The sequence below is a fragment of the Euprymna scolopes genome, chromosome 35 (genome assembly GCF_053919585.1).
Source record: "Euprymna scolopes isolate OS-2025 chromosome 35, ASM5391958v1, whole genome shotgun sequence".
NCBI classification, from domain to species: Eukaryota; Metazoa; Mollusca; class Cephalopoda; order Sepiida; family Sepiolidae; genus Euprymna; species Euprymna scolopes.
In genome coordinates, this window is record NC_136516.1 from 68,816,278 (window position 1) to 68,829,709 (window position 13,432).

General features: G+C 36.9%; 1 protein-coding gene across 1 annotated transcript in view; it reads right to left on the reverse strand.

The window, feature by feature from the left end:
* LOC145259904 (PH domain leucine-rich repeat-containing protein phosphatase 2-like) overlaps nucleotides 1–13,432 on the reverse strand; it is a 210,188-nt gene that overhangs the window by 16,271 nt on the left and 180,485 nt on the right. The window contains exon 13 of the mRNA XM_080117835.1: nucleotides 6,689–6,819. Within this exon, the coding sequence (XP_079973961.1) occupies nucleotides 6,689–6,819 (131 nt within the window). The remainder of the gene's footprint in view (nucleotides 1–6,688; nucleotides 6,820–13,432) is intronic.

Here is a 13,432-nt window from a genome sequence, read left to right on the forward strand (position 1 = left end):
ACCTTTCATAAAGAATAATAAACAAAAATACATACGAAAACAAAACAACAAGAAACGCAAAACGAAGGAACTCGAATTCAGAAATCACATTAGTGTACACTAGCACCCCCCCCCCAAAAAAAAAAAACGAAAAACAAAAGCGAAACAAAAATACAAAGATAAAGCGATATCTACGCTTTTTCCTTTTGCTTCAATCTACTAATATATATATATATTTCTGTAGAAATATATTTTTCTTATTATATATCAATCCTTATATAAGAAGGTCAATGTGAATACAGAGCAATATATAGAATAAATGACAAAACTTTATATTCCAAAATACATGATGTTGACGATTTTGTATTTTATTCCTTTATATCAATTCATCCTTACAATTCTTGAGAGGGTCTGTTTCGTAGCGCAAAATCAATCACTTAATAATTATATCAATTAGTGAATCTATTATATTCTTAACTCATCAGAAGAAATAGCAAAAATCAACCCCCCTCAAAGGAATTAAAATGTGATACGACATGGTGAGAATCTGAAAATTTGGAAGATAAGCTGCATTTACCTTTATATTTTACCATTACGCCATCTTGGATTTTAATTAAAGTTTAATGTTCCAAGGCGAAGAATATGGTAACGGGCAAGGTTTTTGGATTGATGTCATAGCTTGCACAGGTTTTCACCTTTACTAACCACTAGTAACCACCAGTGCGAAAAATGACAACCAGTAGCTTCTGCTAGCTGCCACTGCCAGACAATGTAAGACAGTGAAAGCCAGATGCTTTCATTTTGGTCATTTTCTTGAGCGGAGAATGGCTACCACTAGCAACCACCATCATCTTTCTGTGTTAATATTTTTTTAACTGTTTATCCATAGTCAGTAATTTACATGACTCACATACGATAATGCACTAGATAATCAAAGGTTATTTCGTTTTCGGAGCTGAGGGTACTGTAACTATTCTGGCTCTTGTCATATTTCAACTGGGATCAGCTAATAATAAAGTTTACATGTGAAAATTTTTTTAGCCATCTGTTAAATGATGGTTTATTATCTTTATCCCTTTGAGGACCATGTCCCAGATTTTTTTTATTTGGTTTTTTATTTGGTTGTCTATAGTCATCGTCAATGGTAATTAGGAGATCAGGGAGGCGAACTGCTAGTGAAGCTGAAATCAAAGCTTGTTACAAAAAATTCTTTCTCGATGAGTAAAAGAAAAAAAACATCAACTCCATAATTTTAATATTAAACAGATGATCCGTTTATTAATGCTTCAATGCATAGTCAATTCGTAGGAAAGTGGGAGGGACAAATATGGGGAGAGATCTCCCATTATTTCTGCTTTACTAGTCCAATTACTGAACCTGTGCCACTTGTACCCCCTTAATGAAAATACTAGTGCCCACCTGCTAAATCCATTCTTTCCTTGTAGAGGTTACTGGAAGATTTTTTATTCTGATACCTACTTTTCTCAGACAACTTGCGTTTGGAATTCTCTTCTTGCTTCTCTGGCACTACCAACATGCAGAAATTTTAATATAATGTAAAAACAAAGACATTTTGCTGCCCAAGTATCCACCAGCATTGAAGTTAGATTTATAGGACTTTTTTGCTATTTTGGCTTTTTCTGAAGCAGTTTTTATTTTTGTCCTAACCTAGAGTGACCGATTTTGGGAAACGAGATTTTTCCTACACTGAAAAATACAATTTAAAATTAATAATCAAATTTAAAAAATACAATTTAAAATTAATAATCAAATTTAAAAAATACAATTTTAAATTAATAATCAAATTTAAAAAATACAATTTAAAATTAATAATCAAATTTAAAAAATACAATTTTAAATTAATAATCAATTTTATCGAAAATGTGTGCAAAATATTCTTAAAAAAACTTTCAGTTTTTCACAGTTGATAATTTTATTTTTCGAATGATAAAAAAATAAATAAATAAATAAATATCCAGCCATCATACATCAGTAAAAAGCGGACATTTTGAATCTTACATCAGTAAAAATGTAAGCAAGACATTCACTATGTTGAAAATGTTAGAATGACCTTAGTTGTAATTTTTCTTTTTTAAATTACTAGAATACCTGTTACTAGGATGGATAAAACTGATTCCTCATACAAAACAATTTCACACCAATTTTATGTTTCTTTAGAAAGATTAAAATTTACTATTAAACCTCGTGTCTAGAATCCTTATTCGAATTTTAATCAAAATCCATTACAAGATTTGGATTTTAGAAAATGTCTAAAATTTAAAACCTAAGCTTAAGGGGTCTTAAAAGGAAATTAGATGAATGTTGCTTAATCTGTAATCTAAAATATTTTAATTTTCTAATGATGTGTGGTACCGATATACTGCCCTCTAAAAACCCTTTAGAATACATTAAAGAAACTGGAACTTGGAGACTTAGGACTGTACCCTAATCGACCATGTTTCTGATAGTATAGATGTAAACTCTTTTAGATACTAACACTCAAGTATATGTGTTTTGTAACTTTAATGTCCACCATAGTAATTGACGTGGCTGCTCAAGTTACACAGATGCAGCTGAACACTGTACTTATTGTTTCTCTATAGCTAATTCCTTTACACAGATAATCGTATTCCCAAACCACCTTCCAGATCGTGAAGACCAGCAAGCTTCACTTCTAGACCTATTCTTAACCACAGCACCCGAAGATCGTGTGACAAATGCCCATAGTCTACTCGGAAACGCTCTTGCTTTCCGAGCTGTTGGAAAACTGCTTCTGTAGTACCAGTATTCAAGAATTCTGGCGAAAGAATTGACCCATTAAATTATCGCCCTATTAGCCTCCTCCCACTTTTTGCCAAAATATTTGAGACCTTAATTAACCATGCTCTAGTCCAGCACCTTACAGATGCTAAACTTCTGACCGACCGTCAATATGGATTTAGACAAGCCCGTTCCACGGCAGACATCCTCACTGTAATCTCTGAACGCATATACCATTCACTGGACAAAGCGGGAGAGGGACGAGCGGTAGCTCTAGATATATCTAAGGCTTTTGACAGGGTGTGGCATGAGGGTCTCCTCAGGAAGATTAGATCTTACGGTATCACTGGTAGAATACTTAACGTAATTAAATCCTTCTTAGATAAGAGAAAAATCCAGGTTGTCCTCGACGGTCGTACATCTAAACAATATGATATAAATGCGGGAGTGCCCCAGGGATCTATCCTGGGACCTCTGCTGTTCCTGATATTCATAAATGACCTCCCCGACAAGATTGCCTCTGAGATGGGGATATATGCTGATGACACCACACTCTATAGCAGGCACGACAGGAAAACAAACGAACATATAGCTAAAGTAATGGCAGAAACACTAGAGGATGACCTCCAATCAGTAGTGGAATGGGGACAAAAATGGATGGTAACGTTCAATGCCACCAAGACAAAACTGGTTTCATTCAATAATTACAAGAAACCTTCTCTACCACCTATAGCAATGGCCAACGACTCTTTATCTGAGAATACGTCTCTCAAGCTCCTTGGTCTAACGTTCACTGGAAACATGAGTTGGAACAGTTACATCGAGGGCATTGCCAGGGCCGCTGCAAGGAAGGTGGGCTCTCTCTACCGTGCTAGAAAACTTTTAACACCCGAAAGTATCCTGTACCTCTATAAGGCGACTATTCGCCCATGTATGGAGTATTGCTGTCATATTTGGGCCGGTGCATCGGCTACTTGTCTCTCGCTCCTTGACAGGGTTCAAAAGAGAGTCGCAAATCTGATAGGCCCTAAACTGGCATCAAAACTTCAGCCTCTGTCCCATCGTCGAAACGTTGCATCCCTCTGCCTGTTCTACAAGTATTATAATGGTGAATGCTCTGAAGAACTGCAAGCACTTGTGCCCCCACGACGTGAACACCCTCGACAGACCCGACAAGCTGCAAAATCCCACCCCCACACTGTAGAGATCCCTAGATGTAAAAGATCCTTCTACTCCAGTAGTTTCTTCCCCAGAACTGCTAGACTTTGGAATTCCATTCCGGGTCACTGCTTCCCCAACTGTACTGACATGCATAAGTTCAAGTGCAACGTGAACCAACATCTCGCTGCCCTAATCCCTACATAGTACCCCAGTAGATGTTTCCCCTGATAGTAGCCCCCTACACCAAAGTGGCAATGTGCCTTGTTTGGGGTGAAAATGTAATAAAAAAAAAAAAAAAAAAAAAAAAAACGCCGACCACCTTGTGATATCTGTAGACATCACTCTTAAATCGCAACCCCAAGGTGAGGGGCAGTGACTCAAAATGATAAACTGCTATAAAAAGAGCTGCTCCATGGACTAATGCTGAACAGTTTCTAAGTGAGACGACGTAATGGTGCAAAGCAGGCATTGAAGCACATATTGCCCACACAGAAGTATTATAGCAAACCCCACTCACCCCAATGGTTCTCTTCAAATTGTGTAGCTGCCATAAGTCAAGTACAAATAGGCAAACATATATATAGATGTTAAAAATCATTGTAAGAGTGGAATAGCCACAGCTAAAAGAAGGCATGCTGAAATAGCCAGAAAATGAGTTGCAGAAGATATGAAATCGTGATTTCTGGAAAATTTATAATAGTGTAGTGATAAAATGATAATCCTTCCCAACAACCAGAAAGTTACATGCATTGCAACCTAGGAGGCTGAACTGCTTGCCTGGCGATTCACCTCAAACTCTTCCTTAGACTCTCCAAATTTCCACACTTGATGATCTGAAAATTGCCCCTTCTCATGTTCGCAATATCATAAAAAAAACTAAACCCTTCCAAGGCACGAGTCTAATCCCATCCCTACTATACTCATTAAGAAATACTCATCAGAGCTAGCCTTTGCACTTTCCAAATTCTACAACAAATGCTTTGCTTCCCAAATAACTGAAAAATAGTCTCTGTGCTACCAATGTACAAGAATTTTGATGGAAAGACTAACCAGCTCAATTATTGCCAGATCAGTCTCCTCCCCACTCTCCGCTAAAATCTTTGAGTCATTAATCAATCAAGCACTTGCAAAAAACTAATCTTCTCTCTGACTGACAGTATGGATTTAGGCACTCTCATTCTACTGCAGAGATTTTAACAGTCATATCTAAATGCATATACCATGCACTGGATAAGGTGGGAGAAGCCAGGTTTGTAGCCCTTGATATATTCAAAACCTTTGATAAAGTCTGACATGAAGGGCTCCTAATTAAAATTAAATTATACAGTATTACTGGACGAATACTACATATAATTAAATCTTTCTTAGACAAGAGAACAATCATGTTTGTCCTTGATGGACGTACATCCAGATGACATATTCATCTGGGAGTGCCTTAGGGGTCAATCCTTGGACCCCTATTATTCCTTCATAAACGACTTCTCTGATAATATTGTATCTGAGATGGGTATATTTTTTGATGATACAATGCTCTCTGATAGGCACAAGGGAAAAACGTACACATATTTAAGGCAATGGTAGGATCCTTAGAAAATGACCTCCAGTACAAAGTGGAATGGGGCTGTAAATAGATGGTAACATTTAATGCTACTAAGATTAAGCTTCTTTCCTTTAACCATTACAAGAAGCCTTCTCAACCACCGGTAACCATGACTAACAACACCCTACCTGAGAGTTCTTCATTCAAACTTCTCGGCTTAACATTCACAGGCAACATAAACTGGAACAAATACATTGATGACATTGCAAACACTGCTACAAAGAAAGTGGGTTTCCTCTACCATACTAGGTTAGTCACACTTGTGAGTATTCCGTACCTCTACAAAGCCACTGTTCACACATGTATGGAGTGTTGTTTCCACATCTGGGCTGGTGCATTTACTGCTAGTCTCTCCTTCTTAGACAGAGTCCAAAGGATAGTCTTGAATCTAAAAGACCCCGCATTGTCAACCCCTGTCTCATTGCTGCAATGTTGTGGTTGTTTTTTTGCAAGTATTTTAATGGAATGTGCTCTGATGAACTGACTGCACATGTGCCCCCTTGATGTACATACATTCGACAAACCCGTTTAGCAACAGATTACAACCTCTTTAGTGTAGAGGTCCCTAGATACCAGAAAGCCTCTTACTCTAATAGTTTCTTCCCCCCCCCTCGTTACCTGCTTCCCCGATGGTACTAATATGCAGAAGTTTAAATGTAATGTAAACCAACATCTCAACTCCCTTAAACATGGTTTCAAATATTATTACCTTAAATCCAAGTGACATTATGTTTTGTTTGGAGTGAACATCAGTAAACAAAAAAATAAAAAATACATATTGTTAAATTTTCACAAAAATTAGACTAACTCAATTTTCAGCCCCTTTTTACCTCCTTTGTGTAAAACTAAATTAAAAATAGCCCACATTTGGGACTCTTACAATACGCAACTATGTTCCAAAATTCATAATAACGATTAATTAGTTTAGGAGTTAATCCTGTGCAAATAAAAACCATACCTAACTTTATCTAAGTAGAAATTACATGTACTTTTGGTTAAAAAAAAATGTACTTTCGGTTTAAAAACATGACATGTTCTTTTGATTTAAAAAATTATATGTTCTTTTGGTTTAAAAAAATATATTGGTTTTATGCAATTATAAATTGTTTTGAAATAGTGCTAAGCAGCATTTTTAGGATTCTTCTAAAATTAATGTCAAGGAAAAATGAGAAATAAATGATAGCTTACTTTAGACCTTCCAATTCGGCCGCATCAACAAAGAGGTTTGGATTTCCTGAAACGTCCAAGAGGCTCACCTGAGAATTCATAAGGTGAGTCATCGATAAATCATATAAACAGTTGAAGCCGACCTCCAGAATCTAAAATGGAAGACACACAATTGTATTAGTAATCGATATTAATAAAATCATCAGAAAACTGTAGTAGTTACATAATTAAGATCTGCTTTTTTTTGTACTTGTATACCATCTCTTGCATAGTAATTAGTATGTGGTTTGGTTGGCTCAAACAAACATGTCCAAATTCGTATAGTGATTAGAACATTCTACACATGTGTGCTGCTTTTTGTTATTTTTGCCTCACTCCATTTCATGCCTAATATGAACAGTTCCAGCTACCCAGAGGTTTTTCCTTGGCCCCAGAGCCAGTAAAGTCTAGGCCACTGTTGGGGTGGATTGTTTTTGTTGACTGAGCTATGGATCCTGTGCCACTTTAGAAGGTCCACCCTCCCAAGATTTACCCTCAAATCCATTGAGAAGGTGTTAGTTTATTACTGAGGCACCCCGGCTAGGGATTGCAGATGGGACTGCTCAAGCATTTTTGAAGGGAAGAAAGTTCTTCCACTAGGGAGGTGGCTTTTCAAATATCACTTTGCCGACCTTGTGTCACATCTTCCCACAATAACCGGGAGATAAATAAAGCGAACTGTTCCAGCCGAGGTGTTAACGTAACAACACGTCACATTTCCTAGTTTGCCTCTCATCATAACTGATGAGAAGTGTGACTAAGATCCAGACTCAGTTCCTTCCCTCTAATGTATGCTCGATGAACCAAACCTGTCTTACATTATTGTGTCCCTGTGTTGATGAAACTGTGGAATAAAGTTCATATAAATTGTAGAGAAGATGCCTATCTTTTTATCTGGAAATTTGGTGATACGTTTTGTTCTTCTACGTTTCAAGCAATACCAGCCAGGTAAACACAGACGCCACTTAAAATAATAAAAAAGTAAACCCCACCAATCTTCAATGACCCCCCCCCCATGCCTATTTAACTTGAGAATGAAATCATTCACACCATCTTGATGTTGCTAAGAGAGAGAGGATATATACATATACCAAATACTGACCAAACGGGTCATGGATATTCTATTTCATTATAAAATTAGTCTTATCTTATAGGCCATGATGTCAATTGTAAAGTTTAATACTTTTGTCATAACAACTGATTTACCATTTGTGAGTGGCTTCTTTTGACAATAGATTTTCATAGAATTCTTTACAAGGACTAATCGTTGTATCAACTGTAAGATTAATTCCTATAATATTTTCAGATAAAAGGAAAACAAATTCCTTTCATAAACAATAAGATATATTTATTTGAGTGACTTACACCGTTGGGTGTAGGTTCCTGAAAGTTAAGACAAGGTCAAAGTGAAGGAAGTAATAAAGTAAGAAAGTATCAAGTTGTATTTCTTTCAGTGGATGATAGTCTTGCTCAGGAGCAAGTTGACTGTGACGAGAGAGAAAACTGCTTGAGAGCTCTCTGACTGCTGTCTGCAATTCCAAAAGGAGGGGGAAGTAGTCCTTCAAAGTTTCGGTTGAAATTAATACGTCTTGCAGTCTGATTGGCTCTTGCGTGACGAAATCACTTCACACTCACCAGATGAAACAAATATTAATTTTTATGACTGTTCCATTTTCATTTCATTATAAAACGAGACTTTCTACTCATCAACCTTCAGCACTTTCCATTTTAATTCATTTCAAAATGAGTCCTTTATTTACCAAAAGCCGGAAGTGATGGGGGCGGAATAAACTGACCTTGTTTTCACGGCCTCGTTGTGTCACATATTAGGGACCCTTTGTCAATGACTATTAAATTAGCTAGTGGGAATTTTGACAAGGGTCACACTGAGTGCATGATAATCCAGAGCTGTAAAACAAAATCGTTCTCGAGGTTGAATGAAAAGACAGGTGACGTAAGGATGAGGTAGGGGACAGAGGTCAAACGCCGTAAACAAAACACAGAGACAATGAATAATGATATTACGTTTTCGAACAGAGAGAAAACTAAGATTTTCAGATCTTCAGACTTCTCTGATTAACCATGCAAATGAGACACCGCCAATGACACAGAAAACCCATAATTTAAGGCAGATGTTACTTCGATGTCTGTCAGTGTGCATCATTCAATTTTGTTAAGTTGGATAGTTCAGTTTAAGACTAAATAATTAGCTATGATAACAATAGTCTCTCTCTTCTGAGTAAATTCTCTCGAAATAAAACCATATATTAAAAGTAGGGTTGAAATGATTAATCGGAATCAGAAAAATTGGAACTTTTTAGGGTATCGAAATCGATATCGGAAAAGTTTGCGCCTATTTCCTGATGCCAAAAACGATTCCTTTAATTATCTTTTTTTATTTGGTTTTGTTTAAAAAAAACTTCCATGGATACAATAATAAAATTTATTGATTTAAACTTCCAGTAAAATCGAAATCTGTAGATCATTCCACCACACAAGTGTGTTTTTACGTTTGAGAAAATGCATATTTAGCATGTGTATTTATGGTAATTGGGATAAAATAACCATTTTATAATTCAATATTTTGAGATTTTTTTTTTTTTTTTTTTTTTTTACAAAGGCATCACCACATTATCAAGGCCCAGAGGCCACTCAAGGATAAGGGTTAAAGAGTGTACAGTAGAAATTGGTCAATATAGTAATCATTAGTAATGAAAATTTGGTAAATTTAATAACTTATATGGAACGGCTCATCAAGAACTTATTTACTTTAGACTTGAACACATCCATATTGTAGTCAGCCGGAAAGCAGGAAAACGGAAGACAATTCCACAGGCGTGCAGTTCTAAGAAAGAAGCTTTGTTCATGGAATCTACGTTTAGGTTTAGGCACAGATAAAGAGTGGGGGAAATTATTGATAGTGTTTACAGCTAGACGAGTGTTTCTTGTGAAAGTTTGGCGAGGGGGGACCATAGATTGAAGCTCAGTTGAACACTTTCCATGAAAATAACGATACATCAGAGACAAACTCGCAACATCTCTTCTGTGAGATAGAGGTTGCAAGGAGGAGAAAAGGACATCTCCTACGAGGCTACGAAGTCTATTTTGAACTCTATCAAGGCAGGACAAGTCCTTTCTAGCAGCTCCTGCCCAGATGTGGCAACAGTATTCCATCCTTGGACGTACCTGGCTCTTATATAGGTAGAGAATAGCATCAGCAGTGAGATATCTACTGGATCGATAGAAAGATCCCACCATTTTTCCAGCGGCCTTGGCAACAGATTTGATATACGTGTTCCATTTAAGATCAGGAGTAATGGTCAAGCCCAGAAGCTTGTCAAAACTTGAGGCCTCCTGAAGACGAGAGCCATTCATTTCAATTGATGACAAATGTGGATTAAAATGTTGATGTAAAGAGAGAAGCTTGGTTTTAGATGCATTAAAAGTAACCAGCCACTCCTTTCCCCATTGTACTACGTGCTCAAGATCAGAGGAGAGAGAATTGGAGAGAACTTGGTCGTTTACTGTCTTAGATGTGGTACCATAAATGGTAGTGTCATCAGCATAAATGTCTACAAATGATGTAAGGATATGATTTGGAAGATCATTAATGTAGATCAAGAAAAGAGTTGGGCCCAGGATGGATCCCTGAGGGACACCGGCATTAATACTGTGAGCTTCTGATTTTTGCCCCTCAACTACTACTCTTATGAACCTATCAGAAAGAAATGATTTAATAATTGAGAAGACTTTTCCAGCTATACCATAGCTAGCGATCTTATGAAGTAAACCTTTATGCCATACCCTATCAAAGGCTTTAGATATGTCAAGAGCAATTGCCCTAGAAAGATTGCCACCGTCGAGAGATTTGCTAATCCTATGCGATATAACTGTAAGGACATCTGCTGTAGATCTAGCAGAACGGAAACCATATTGAGTGTCACTAAGAAGGTTATTTTTGTTGAGATGTTTGATTACTTCTGTATTTAACACAGATTCTAGCAACTTACTCATGACGCACAGGAGACTTATTGGCCTGTACTGAGAGGGGGATGAGCGATCACCTGAATTCTTAAATACAGGGCATACTGATGAGATTTTCCAGGGAGATGGGAAACTATTCTCCTTAAGACAACGTTTAAACAGTTTTGTAAGTATGGGCGCTAATTCAGGTTGAAGTTTTTTGAGTACTATAATTGGAATACCATCAGGGCCAGTTGCTTTACTCGAATCAAGGTTTTTGATTAGCTTTGCAACATCACGTACAGATATACGTATATCACATAGCGTGTTTTCTGATACAGGAGGAAATATTGGGGGTTGGCGGTCTTGGTCGCAAAGGGTAGAATTAGCTGCAAAGTTCTTGACAAAGAGTTTGGCTTTGTCTGATGCTGACGAGATTACCTCAGGTCCATTGATAATAGTTGGGATGGAGCACACGCTTCTGTTCAGGATTCTGTTTGCTATTTGCCAAAACTGGTGGAACCAAGCCGCTGCTCGGCTACTTTGGACTTAACAGATTGAGCATACAACACTCTTGCGTTCCTTATTACTTTCTTACAATGGTTGCTGGCAGTCCTGAAAACGGCTTTAGTTTCCATACATCTATTACGTTTGAAGCAGTGGAAAAAGTGATTTCTGTGTGCAATGGCAGCAGCACATTCTGGAGAGAACCATGGCTGGCTGTTAGGTTTTTGCTGAAACTTTTTAGAGGGTATGAAATGGTCAATACCTACAATTAACCATTCAGTTAGGTCTAATACTATAGAGGACACATCCTTTTTAAACATGGAATGCAGAGGTAGATCAGATATAAATGTACGGAAGCTATCCCACTCAGATTTATAAAGAATCCAAATCGGAATCGGAATCAGTAATTGTATTGGAATCGGGAATTGAGTATACAATCAGTAATTGTATTGGGATCAGGAAAAATAGTGGAATCGTCTCATCACTAACTAAACTCTCAGCAACAATACAATAGTCTCCCTTTCTCTAAGTCCATCCTCTTCAAAAAGCTTAAAGAAAACTCAAAAAACATCTTGTGTCTTTCTTGCAGGAAAAGTTTTTTTCTTGAGTAAAATAAAACCATTCATTAAAATTCTTACCAACCGCCTCCATCTGTATTTCTTTTCTGCATGGAAAGTCTTGTCTTAATTAAGGAAACAAGACAATTGACAACGACTCATGAAACCCGACAAAAAGAAGTGACGTTAGACAAAGTGATAAAAGACACCCCATATAAACAGCTCGTGCACGTATAGACACTCTTTATTTTGTTATTGAAAATATAAGAAGAAACGAAACTCTTCTAAAAGTTAAAAAAATTACTTAAAACATTTTTTGTTTTGATAATCCTAAACTGTATTATTTGGACTACTATTCTCATATTAATTGTTATTTTCACAACGTTTCGATCGATATAACCACCAACTTTCTTCAGGTGCATCTTTCCAAACATGGGAATCTAATCAGGAGTAGATTATTCTCATTCTGTCTGTTCATGATTGATGGAACGAGAATAATCTACCTCAGTATGAAATTCCTTACAGATTTCCGAGTTAAAACATAAATATTCATGAGCTTGAAAAGTTTGGTCAGAAGTTACATTTGTTGTCAAAATGTTGGGAAAATAACAACCAAGATGAAAATAACAGTCCAAATAATTGAAGTAATATAAATTATTAATCCTCATCTAAAAAATTCCCAAATTGAACTAAATTAATATTAAAAGTGACTCCTCCTCCTCCTCCTCCTCCTCCTCCTCATCATCATCATCATCATCATCATCTTTTGGTAGTTAAGGTGCTGTGGGTGTCTTACACTCTAAGGTGAGCACCATCAAGCAATATGTCATACTTGTTCTCTATATGGCCTAATCGAAAGGATCAATTCCAGACATGTAATGTTACGTAGTCATTACATGTCCCCTCTTGGGATCCACATGTTGTATTTAGGCAGTTGCAAGAAAACAAAGACAAGGAAAGCATTCGGCTTACTCTTTAATCAGTGAGACAACAGAAATTTATTTACAGGTACTTTCCAGAATAACGTCTGGTCTCTTGTTCAAAAGTCTTCTCGTACTCTAATATGCTTAACAAAACTCTACATTGTCAAACACATGGTACTCTGTCTTTGTCCAGCCATGTTTAGGACATGTCTTTTTGTGTTGCTCTCGGGTCACGCGTGTAACATGTTTCTCTTTGTCTTTTTTTATAATCTTTTTGTTTCCTTCTTCTTCACTGTGATGTCACCTCACACACGGCTCGGTCATTTGTATATGTTGGCTGTTGCTGCTTCTGCTGCTGCCATATACGCATTCACAACCTGTTACAGCAAGCCTACTGTTGATTTTATATGCAGGGTCTTTCTGCTTGTGTAGTAATAAAACTTCTCAAATGCACTTGTGATCTTAGTCTGTATGAGGCGAACTTCTCCTTCTTTTATAAGATTTTTTCAATTATCGATCAGCGATTATTGATACCTATGAAAAATATTCCAATACAAAATCTATCTAAGAACTCTGCTAGGCATATACAGTTTGTGTGAAATTTCAAAATTAAAAAAGATCCGCCCAGCCATAGGGAATGAACTGCCACACACACACACACACACACACACACACACACACACACACACACACACACACACACACATGCACACACAGAGACAAAGTTCCTTTGTATGATAGATAGATAGATAGATAGATAGATAGATAAGAAACTG